Below are 12094 nucleotides of genomic sequence, written 5' to 3' on the forward strand. Positions count from 1 at the left end.
AATGACATTGTATTACATTTCCTTTAATAGTATTCCAACCACTCTGCTTGGTTACAGTGAATAATATTCATAAATTACAAGTGCTGCTTATTGGTCTTTAACATTAGGCTCAGTCCATAGACAAAGCAGATATTTGCTTATTAGTTACAGAATGCAAATGTTATATATCTACAGTATAAAATTAATTATAAATAAAAATTAGAAAGGAAAAAAATTGAAAAGAGGCAGGAATGTAAATGAATTAAATTTACCATCCTTCATAAGAGGGAGCTAAAAGCTGACTACAGTTTATAAATCAGGAAATAGGCGAAAAAAACTGTATTCTATAAAGTTGTAATGGTAAATTACCAGAAAGACTGGGTGGGAGGGAGGCTTGATATTTCAATTTTGCCCTTCCAACAATCTGAATATTTAAAATCTATCTGTAAATATTTTTTCTCTTTTAAAGAAGTTGTTAGAGGGCCTTCTGTATTTGGGAAGAGCGAGCTTGTCTTTGAACTGCCCAAGACAGGGAACTAAAAGGTAGCCTCTGGGTTCACCGGAACTCTTTTGTATTAGTCATTCTGCAAATCCAGCTGCTGTCAGCTTCTGAGCTGAAGACACAAGGAAACTGATAGGCCTGTAGGGGCTGTTTCTAGGAATGAGGACAGCAGTCAGAGGGGGCTTGTTCTGCTTATAGAGGCCCAGCAGAGCCCGCACATCCTCCTTTGATGAGTAATTCCCAGTCAGAATTTTACCCAGGGCTCACCCTTCCATCTCCTGTAGAGAAGCCTTTTCTCTCTCATGCTGCTCTGAATGAAGACAGGAAGTGATGGTGCTCGGAGCAGTCATCAGCTTGGGTACAGACAGCTGTGACTCCTTCTCACCTGCCTTTAAAGTCTCTTGGCCTTTCCTGCATTTGAGGTGGCCCTGTAGGTCTCCACCTTTTCCACATTGCTTTGGCTCTGGGTATCAGAAATGGTCCCAGCTCCATCGTAATGTGACACAGGGCTGCACATTTGCCAGCACAAATATCCGTAGATTGGCAAACCCTGAGCCGGTCTCCACAGAACAGTTGACCTTCATGTTAGAACAGGGGGCTCAATTGAGGGCAGGTTTGCTTCTCAGGGGACACTGGGCCATGTCAGGAGACATTTTTGTTGTCACACCTGAGGGAAGTGTTGGGGGTACTCTAGTGGGCAGAGGCCAGAGATGCTGCTAGGCATCCTACAACGCAGGACAGCCCCCTACGACAAAGGGTGATCTGGCCCACAATGCCACTAGTGTCGAGGTGGAGAAACTGTGCTGGAGAGTCTGGGAGAGAGGCAGCAGGTAGAGGGAAGAGTAGTCCTGTATGGGAAGGTGGGAGGTTGAGGTCTGAGTGACCTTCGTGAAACCGTTTTGCCTTTTGCCGAGTCCTTTCAGGTCCTGTCCACCTCGAACTTTTCCACCATGTGACCTCTGGGGGGAGGGGACCCAGGGGCTGTAACATCTCCACTCCCGCTACACGATTTCCTGTTTCCAAAACATGAGCTGGTTGTGTGTCAAAAGCTGGAAGGCTGATCAAAACCAAAATTCTCATTCAGCATAACAAAGAAGGCAGAAGGGTGTTCTAATTAATCAGATATTCTTTTTAACTGAAAATGAGGAACCGCCAACCTGAAAGTTAACAGGTAACACTTAAGGCTGTTGGGGCATAGTTTAATCTTGGATTCAGACTGTTGCAGACTACAGGTACTTTCTGTATTGTACTGGTAAAATGGGGGAAAAGAGGCTTTTTGGGGGTAGAATGCCAGATGATTTACTCTTTGGGATTTCTAAACACGTTTTGTTGGGTGTGTGTTTTCTTTGCAGGCACTTTTCCTTAATTCTCTTTTTAAAGTTACTTGAAGCCCATCCTCACACACAGTGGCCCCCCATTAACCACCACTCTCCCAGCCTGGTGTGGCTTGCTCGCTCGATGTCTGACCAGTCCCCAGGTGTACGACGTAAGTACAGCATGGCCAGGTTGCTATGGTAACACTGCAGTTCTGCTATGGCCTTTGCTTTGAATTTCTACCAAACGTGACAGAGAACAGCATCAACGTCTCCTTCTCTTAAAGATAGTTGAGGCTTCCAGCCTCCCCAGCCCCTCCCCATATACAAATGGAATTCCTGTGCCACCTCTGATAAACTGTTTTTAAATTACAAAAAATGGGTCAGATGCCAAGAACACCATTTCCTTAGAACTGCTCCCGGTTTTGTAAAGTGATTTTTAATGCTTATGGTGAGTTTTTAGTGGAATATGAGCCTAGGTAATAATGCTAATTACCTTTCCTTTTATGTTGGAAGGATACAGACCAATAGATTAAAAAGTTACTTTTATAATTTCCCATCCCATTTTATTTAATAAATCTGTCTTATTTTGAATGCTAAATAGTTTGCTCAGTTTGGACCTCTGTGTAAAGTGACAGTGTGGGCCATTTGGATGTGTTTTATCATCAGAAACAAAGGGTAGTGACTCGGCATCCTCACTTCTCCCGCTAAAGAAGCTCCAACTGATTACACTGTTGGATTTTGTTTCACTGGGCTTACGTGTTTCTTTGCCTTCTAGCTCTAGTCTCCTTTAACCAATTTCTAAAGCCTTCCTTCTTACTTAGGTTTTACAAGGGTCACTTTTCATGTGTCTGTAATAGTAAAGTAACTAACCCACTATGAAAACTTTATAAAAACCTTACCTAATCGGAAGCTTACCAACTATTCCTCACACATCAGTTAGGGGTATCTGGCCTACTGTGAACTCAGCATAAACTCAATATACTTCCAGGGACTTAAATTGAAAGTGCTCCCCTGACCACTTCCAGAGCCTGCCCAAGGTTTGCTTCCTGGGGTAATGTTTGGGCTGTGGACTCCCCACAGCCAACCCAAGATGCGGTGACTTGGGCTACAGGCAAGAACCACCCTCTATTCTGCCGTTACTGCCTTGGGCTGAGGTCCTGACTGGGGTCCCAGCCACCTCCAGACACGGAGAGGCCTGCTGCTGAGAGAGTGAGAGCAAAGAGTCTTTGGAAATTTAACTGAGGAAGCCAGAGGTGAGAGAATGGAGGGGGATCCATGTGGAGTCTAGTGCCGGGTGAGGGCATCAGATGAGCCATTCTCTGGGCTGTTTGACACACTTTGGGGTGGGCCCTCCCATCACCTGGAGGGCGTTTTATACTTCACCAGGATTCTTTGGGAGATATGGAAGATGTTCGTTATTCCTCATTTCCACTAACTGTAAATGAAATTTAGGTTTGAGAACCGCCTAGAAAACAGTGTTCTTCCACCTAACGAAAATGATCTGTGGCTATTTAAATGCACACATTCCCACGACACTCTTGCTTGCAGGTGTTTGCAGGGTTATTTCACTCCATTTCCATAGCAGCCCTCACTGGACAGCTAGTTATGTAATTACACAAACCTTCAGCTGAACAAAACTTTTTGTCAATCCTGTCATCTGGAATTCAAGGGTGTGGGATAGTTTTGTCGTCAGCATAGAACATTCCTTAAGCTTCCATCTGGAAATCTCTCTCCACTGGGTTTTACTACGTCCTTGTTTCTGAGTGACCTTTCCTGGGGTACTATTTGTCTGGGCTTGTGAGTTTCATCATGGAATGGGACAATATCCAGTCTTGTTTTCTCCTGTCAGTGAATTGTGGCCCTGCTTCCCACTGCGAGGGGTCAGAGTGGGCCACGCCGGAGCTTCCATCTGGGGGTTCCTCTGTGCTGCTGGGGAGGGAGGGGCTTGGCTCCATTTGCAGAATTCCCCGCACATGCAGTTGTTCTGTATTCCTCTGTGTCCCCGTGTGGCTCCTAACCTCGAAACAGCAAAATACGTGCCAGGAGAGTCTTCTCCTAAACATTGGGAGCTAAGGAGCCCTGGGAGAGAGATTTTGACAGAGATGAACAAAAACATTACTTAGCACATGTATGAACAGGAGAAATGGAACGTGCTAAAACAGGGAACATGATGTCATCTGTTGTTAAGAAAACCATCATGGAGCAGATGGAGTTTCAGGACTTTCAGAACTACTAATGGAGAGGAGGAAATTGGGGAGTTTGGACTGAGCTTTAGAATTATGCTCTGCCCGAGTCAAGGATGTTAATTGAACTGTACGTTTGCTCCCTGCCTCATTCCGGTGAGGGATGGAGGCAGCAATCAAGAGGACTTGCGTGCTTGCCTGTTAAAAAAGCCGGAGCCCTGATTAAGTGGAGTCACACTGTGGAGAGTGGAGAAGCCGACGTCACTGAGAAACAATGCAGAAAACAAGCATGTGCTTGTCACTCTTACGTGCCCAGAGATGGGCCAGAACCCACGGGTCCTCCCTAGGTCAGTGCATTTAACAGGCGTTGATCTAGCACCTCCTAAGAGGTCAGCAGCGCAAGCAAGGGCGCCAGGAAGAGGAGGAGGTCACTGCTCTTCGGTGGCTTCTCACGTAGATGGGGATCCCCAGCCCGGACACGGGAGAATCTACCCCAAACTCAGGCAGCGAGACTGAGTGGGGGCCACATGGCTGTCAGGGAGGTAGACTCAGCATCCCACACCATACACGAGGCTGAAGGACCGCAAATGCACTTTGAAGGGAGATGGGAAGTAGGAGAGAAAGAACGGTTTACGTGGAGCGGCTTGGAAGCATATGTTTGCCATTCAAGGAAGAAGCTCCCCGTGTTTGACGGCCGTGCAGCGGGGGCCCCTTGCTTTGCTTGTTAAACCATCGGAGGGTGAAAGGTTGTGCCTGACTTTACGCTGCTTCCTGACACTCTCCCCGTAGTCTCATAGTTTCAAGTGGCTGCCACTTAGCCTGCTTTGCTCAGCCTTGTCTGTTCTGCTACCACCGCTGCCTAGCATGAGATGCCCCACCAGTCCTCTTCCCGACGGGGTGATTTTTCACATTTTTTATGTGGGTAGAACCAGTCTAGGGACAGCATAAATCCTAACTCTGCTTCCAAGCAGCTGGACAGCCACAGGCAAATTCCATGGGTTCTCTCAGGTTTTCTTCTCTGTGACCCAAGTGTTTGTGCCCTTCATAGGGAAGGGGTGAGGATCAAATGAGACCTTCTCTGACGTTCCTGGCAGGCGTATAATAGATGCTCGAGAAAACGTCCCCTCCCTCTCTGTCCCTTGCTTCATCCACCTGAGGGCTTCCTTCCCATCAGGGTGTTTCTGTGGGGACAGGAAGGAAATCCTAATTATGGCTTATCCTCTTCCCTGAATTGCTGACTAGGACAAAGAGTAGTTCAACTGTAAACCAGGTGGGTTTACGGTGGTTTGTACAGGGCAGGAGGCCGCCTCCACCCCCGGAAGACCTTCCCAAAGAAGAGAGGACCTGAAACCTATTTGTAGGTTTGCCCAGGGACCTTACTCCTTCCTACCTTTGTGGGTTGGGAAGCCGAAAATTGGAGCTGATCTCCCTTTCTTCCCTTTTGTCACTTTTTGTCCCCAAGCTGTCAGGCATTTAAAATCAGAACTGCTTTCTGGTGTTTGAAGTGCTGGTTCAGCAACAGCCTTACATTGACTAGCACTCTACAGTTTGCATCCAGTTATCATGCTAGAGGCTCAAGGCAGGCAAGTTTTATGATCCCTCTTTTCAGATGAGGAGCTGAGGTTGGGGTTGGCTTCAGCCCAGGAAAATAGTGGTCTTCCATTTGTTGTTGATGTTCATGGTGTTTGTTGCACGTTTCAGAACCAAGAGCCGCTGAGAGAGGAAGACTCTGATTTCATCCTGACCGAGGGCGACCTCACCTTGACCTACGGGGACAGCACAGTGACTGCGAACGGCTCCTCAAGCTCCCACGCAGCCCCCACGAGCGCCGAGGAGGTGCTGGAACGAGACCTGGGAATGGGAGAGCAGAAGGTTTCCAGCCGGGGCACCCGCCTGGTGTTTCCCCTGGAGGATAACGCGTGACTCCCCGCCCCGAGCCCTGAGTGACGGGGTAGGCCCACTGGCGGGATGAGGATGGCTGCGAGCTTGACGTGGGGCCTTGACTGAATGGAACTAAACACTTCTATTTTATTGGGGTCTGAAGATATCTTCACATTTAAAATTTAACCCAAGACGCAGCTAGTGGGGCTAAAGTGTCTCTAAATCAAGACAAATGCAGACCTATTCCCACTTTGTTCACGTAGTAGTGCGCTGTTCAGAGTTAAACAAACAAACAAACTAATAGCATGCTTTAATGCTCTCTTCATTCATTCACCTGCAGATCTGAACAAGATGTGGCAGGTTGAAGAACTCCTGGGGGTTCTTCCCAGGAGAGGCTTCATATCCAGACACAGAGATGCAGGTCTAGCTGGTTGTAGGAATAGCAAGGGGGGGAACAGGCTAGAAAAAGACCGTGAAGGAAGGCAGTTGAGATTGGACCTCCAAGGATTGTGAGAAGCTGGTGTTAAACGGGCCAGAAAACATGAAAAAGCAATTTGAGTGGAGGCTCCAGCAGCGAGGCTGCGTGACTGCACCCTCCTATCAGGATTCCTGCCCTTTTTGGCTACCTGTGTTTCCTCTAGACTGAAGGTTGGAAAATATGTCCATGAACATTTCAACATGGGGGAACGAATTCCAATTCCTTCTCTGGAAATCTCCATAAAGAAGAAGTTATTGAAATGTTTGAAACCAAAGGCAAAATAGTGTTATACTGTTGTTTTTAATTAATCTGAGGACAGGAGGAACTGTTTAGAAACTGATGGTGATATCACTGCAAAAATCAGTCAGTTCTTGAAGGCTCCCATATGAGCTGACTGCCTGGAAAACGATTAATAGGACTGGGTTCTATTGTGGATTTAGAAATAACACCACAATTTGTGGGGTGCAATTTTATCTAGGGAAGAGAAGGCAGTAAGAAGCCTAAGAGGGAACAAGCTAGTATTCGGAGGGAAGAAATCTCACTGCAAACAAAACTAACTGCAAAAAAAATACAAGATAGTATTCTTACGACTGAGTAGAATTCCAAACTTTGAGCTAATAAATACATGAGATTTCAGTGGCCACATGGGGAATCAGAGGCAAGTCAATGAAAAGTTCAGCATTATTCACCTTGATGGAAGGTTCTGTCTACTGTAGACAGATTAAGAATCCAGATGTCTTGACATTGAATGCCATGTAGAGAAGGGCCATTTTCTTGGTATCTGGGGAGCCTTGCACCAGCTTAATTTGTAAGTGTGCTTTAAAATTTAGGTTTTTAGCTTGGGTTCTTTGTGGATGAGCTGTTCCACCTGCCCGCACCTGCAGTAGGTGAAATACTGAGAGAACTCTTGGAAACCAAGTTTGAGATTCTCCCCATGTCTCTATGCTTCAGTGCTAGTATATTTGAAAACCCAATTTCTAAAAAATGCTTTCATAAAATGTGGGCATTTTTCTTATTATGGCAGACAAAATAGTGGCCCAGTTCAGTCTAGGACACCCATAATGAAGTCAGTCATTTAATCTTCTTGACTCGCATTTTTAATGGTTAATTTTTAAATAAGACATTACTTGATACTTTGTTTTTGAATTGATAATTTATGCAAACCAGGAAAATTTTATTATTAGGTTAAGCCATATGAAATTGCTGACATTCAACCATTTAAAAAAAATAGGGCAATTTCATATGGTTCAATATAATATAATTGAATCATTTTTATTCCCCTCTTTCCTTCGTATCTACACTAAAGTCCATTTTGATTTTATGGTCATCCATGGGCTTTGTCCTCTTCACTGCAAACATTTTATTCTAACCTACTTAAATATAAGTAAATGGAGATTTGCTAAGGCTAAAAGTTAGCTAGGTTTGTAATTATGTGGTTGGATTTTTTATTCAGTGGATCAGAGTGAATCACTGACCTGTCGTCCTAATTTTGGTTTGCAAGATGTGGAGATTAATCCTGACCTTACCAGGGGTCATGGGAAGTGAGTCCACTCATCAACATGCTTCCACCTCTCAGAAGCATCATGCCTGTGCTGAGTGGCAAAAAAGTAGGCCTGAAATCACCTCACTCAAGGCTGAGTGTGTGTTGCCAGTCTGGCAGAAATCAGATCAAAACTGCTAAGTAATGGTACATCCAGCTGAAGAAAGTTCCCCTGAGAGAGTAATCCCAAGTCATCTTATAAACATGTTTGTTCTGGGTTAGGGGGATGACAGTTCAGTAGTCGAATGCTCTAGAGCACAGGTTCTCAACCCTGGCTGCACATTAGGATTACCTGGCCAGTTTTTAAAACTATTGATGCTAGGGCCCTACCCTCAGAGATTCAGATTCAGTAGGTTTGGGGTGGGGCCTGGCTGCCATGCTTTGTTCTAGATCCTCAAGGATTCTAATACACAGCTAGGGTTGAGAGTCTCTAGTCTAGAACTTGCAGTGGACCCTATTTGGAACCTTAAAGAATGGCCTAGCAATGAACGTTTTATTTTAGTTGTTAGTCATGTGGAACAAACAGTTGTTGATCGGTAATACAGACTGGGCAGCTGTGAGAGTTTCATGCTAATCTTTGCAGAAGTCAGGAATGTACCTCTTAAAGTGCAACCTAGGGCTTCCCTGGTGGTGCAGTGGTTGAGAGTCCGCCTGCCGATGCAGGGGACACGGGTTCGTGCCCTGGTCCGGGAAGATCCCACATGCCGCGGAGCAGCTGGGCCCGTGAGCCATGGCCGCTGAGCCTGCGCGTCTGGAGCCTGTGCTCCACAACGGGAGAGGCCACAACAGTGAGAGGCCCGCATACCACACACACACAAAAAAAAGTGCAACCTATAAGGTCACTTTTGAAAACCTTAGAGCGTGAGAAGGAGAGATGGGCAACTTGAGTGTATGTTTGGCGGGGGGGGGATTAAAAACCTGTCATGTTTGCCCCCATCTGTGGGAAAAAAGGGGTTTTGTCTTAACTGAGCTGCAGACTAATCAAATGTGAAGGTTTCTGAGATGGTATCTTTGCAGTTTAACCTGAGATTATATTAATAGTCCCCATTGCAGTCAAGTGAACTTTCTTTCTCTTCACACTTTGCTTGTCCCCATGCCTGCATCCACGATGGACTCCTCAGGGTAAGGATGGGCCCATTTATTGCCTGAGCAGAGGCCCCGTATTAAGTGGAAAGTTGTGATCACTTTGCTGTCACGTGGGGGTGGTGTCGGTAGCAGGTGATTAAGGAGATGCAAACTTTTGTGTAGCACTGACACAGGAAAGACAAAAACGCCTGCAATTCCTTTTCATACTCTTTTTGGGGACTACAAGGAGAACTGAACTAAAGAAGGAAATTTGGAATTTAAAGAAATTTGGTATTTCTTCCTAGGAAACAGGTATAGGAAGGGCATATGTGATTAAGTGGACTCTGACCATCAGGACTCAGAGTGACCAGACAAAGCATTGATGCCCTGCAGCCCAAAATCACGCTGCGACATCAAATGTTTCATCAAGCAAACAGCAAGGCGCTCTTTACGCCGTGTTCTCTAGACCTGAAAATGTCCTTCATGGTTCAGTTGACAAAATCTCTTTAGAAAACCTGAAAAAACGTTATCTCAGCTATCCGCGAACATTTCAGTCTCGGGCAAAGAAGTAATGGTTCTTTCCAAAACAGAAGTCTGTTTCACGCACACACCTCCCAACCCCCATCATAGCTCTCCCTTTCTATGTCCAGAGTGGAAGTTAATGTTATCATGTCAGCTATTTAATGTGAACAAAATGATTGCTAAATGTAGAAACACCACTGATGCGCTCAGGGGAGGTTGCTGGCAGGGCAAACAAGCAACTCATCAGAGGGGAAAATCATCCGCTTGGAAACCTACCTTGGTACCCATTGCGAGTTCTAAGAGGTAGATCAGAAAGCTGATTTTCCCATCTGCTATAAAATGCAATCTGGACTGAGAGCATCTGGAAAGTCAGCTTTCTGATTCAGTAAGTATATGACTCCTTATTCCACTTCAGAAATGGGACACTTGACAGGTTTCGTGCCTGCTTTTTGATGTTGCTTCTGTAGGTGAATTAGTGTAGGAGCTAGTCTGTCAAATACAGTAGACTGGTATCATTGAATTCTGATCTCTTCTGTTGTTTTTTTAAATGAGAATCTGGCTCACCAGTGTCAATTGCTGCGTTCTGATACAGTAAATTGAGGGCATCTAGTGGCCAAGAGTTAGAGTTTAGAAACGACCCACCTGAATGCTGCTTTCACCATGTGGATACCTCAAAAGACCTTCCCTCTTTCTAAAACCTAATAAGAACAATCTACAGAGAAATATTCTGGAAACCAATGCTAGTGTCTAACGAGGAAAAGCAAGTAGGCTCTTTGACAAGCCTTTCAAAACGAGACCTAGAAAGAAACCATTTTTTTCCAGTTCCAAGTTTCATAAGCAGAGTTTTTATAAATTAACAAACCCATCTTGTCAGCCAGTGCTAGCAGAAATTGTAAAGAGCAAAACCAAAGTTTTTGATGTCAGTTTTATTTTTGTAAGCAGGGTATAGTCTAACCATGGCCCACATGGCACACACAGGCAGCCAGTTTTCTGCTACATGAACCTTGGAAAAGATGAGAAGGGAGGGCTGCCTGTTCTGCTGCCCTTTGTAAAGGTGTGTACCAGACATGAGAGTGCTCGGGAGAGGGAGAGGTTACCTTCTCATCCTGATGGCCACCTTTTCAAATGGGTTCACAGAACTGCCACATGTCATGGTCAGCTCAACTCTTGGCCAGTGGAAAATTATCTGGGCCTGTATGTGTTGGGGGAACTCAGGTGGAAAAGGACTTGGAAACAGCGTGAAGAACTCTACATCTGCTGTCTAAAGCACTTCAAAAAAGTTAAGATCCCAGTGTTACTGGCTGAGTATCTAGCTGCATGGACATTTGGGGGTTGACTTTCGTTGTGATTATTCCAGCTTTGGGCTTTGGAGAAGCAGTGGGATGATTTTCAGTCATGCGGGTGTTAAGTCTATGGATTTGGAATTTGTCCCTGAAATCACTCATTCGAAGTATGACTTCATGGTAGGGTCACCTCCTAGGTTTTTTATTTTTTACATAAAATACATCTGGTACTTCTTACTTAGGAAGTTTTACTATGTCTATTAAAATGATTAAATGGGAAGGCCACCAAGATTCATTTAATAGCTGAAAAGCAGTTTTTTAAATAGAATAGGATGAATTTAATATGGGCTGATGTGACCTTCTGGGGAATTTTTTTATAGAGAGCTTACTTACATACTGTAATTGGGGAAATTTTTGTCTTTTACTTCCATTCAACAGTAGCAAACTGGTGGCTTTATAAAATTAACATAGGATGTTATATAAACATGTTATATAAAATAATATTAAAGTATGTCTGACTGTGAAAAAGTGAAGACTTGGAGTTATCGGCAACCTTTATTTATGTGCAATAAGAAAAACTGGAGTTAGGCCCCCAAAGTGCTCCCTTTCCCTAGCATTTTACTTAATGTTTGCCTTTGTGTATATGTTTAGATTGATATTATAAAGCTAGCTACATGTTTTCCTGCCTTTACTGATATTTAACACATTTTTCTCAAAGCTTTTTTTTTTAACAAAACTCAAAATAAAAAGATTAACTGGGTGAGCTCATCTTGCTTTGTATTTCTAAAAGTATTGTCCGTTAGTAGAAGAATGCAGTATGATCCTGTTCTTAGTCTGTTTCTTTCCCTCACAGAGAGGTTCTGTTCTGGGTGGAAGCTATTCCTCTCCAACTTCATTTAGAACAGAGATTGACAAATTACGGCAGCCCCTGGACCAAATCCAGCCTACTGCTTGTTTTTGTAAATAAAGTTTTATTGGCACACACTCCACTCACTCATTTGCATACTGTCTGTGACTGCTTTCACGCAGAGCTGAGGAGTTGTAACAGCAGTGAACAACTAGCTGCTCATAAAGCCTGAACTATTTACTATCAGGGTCTTTACAGAAAAGTTTTTTGCTGACCCCTAATTGAGATGCTTGAAAATTTTTAGTTTTAAAATTAGATCTAAAAATCACAGCAACAGATTTTTTTTTTAGATGTTAAAAATGTGCCTTAGGATGAAAAGAAACACTTTAAACCTGGTCTCTGCCTGTGACTTCTCCTGGCCTGCAATCATCTTTAACAGGCTTTGAGTGTTGGCTAGTTGCTAAGATTATTGAGCTCGCTATAGTTTCCTTCATAGTC

General features: G+C 44.3%; 1 protein-coding gene across 3 annotated transcripts in view; it reads left to right on the forward strand.

Annotated features, from left to right (window-relative positions):
• SLC9A7 (solute carrier family 9 member A7) overlaps positions 1-12094 on the forward strand; it is a 156078-nt gene that overhangs the window by 137671 nt on the left and 6313 nt on the right. For 2 of the 3 annotated variants that reach the window (XM_067722815.1, XM_067722817.1), the window contains 2 exons: positions 1862-1967; positions 5682-11509. In XM_067722815.1, the coding sequence (XP_067578916.1) occupies positions 1862-1967; positions 5682-5903 (328 nt within the window). In that variant the 3' untranslated portion in view covers positions 5904-11509. Of the gene's footprint in view, positions 1-1861; positions 1968-5681; positions 11510-12094 lie in introns of those variants that run through there. The other variant, XM_067722816.1, reaches the window with a different exon arrangement.

This window comes from Pseudorca crassidens, chromosome X (genome assembly GCF_039906515.1).
Source record: "Pseudorca crassidens isolate mPseCra1 chromosome X, mPseCra1.hap1, whole genome shotgun sequence".
Lineage (NCBI taxonomy): Eukaryota > Metazoa > Chordata > Mammalia > Artiodactyla > Delphinidae > Pseudorca > Pseudorca crassidens.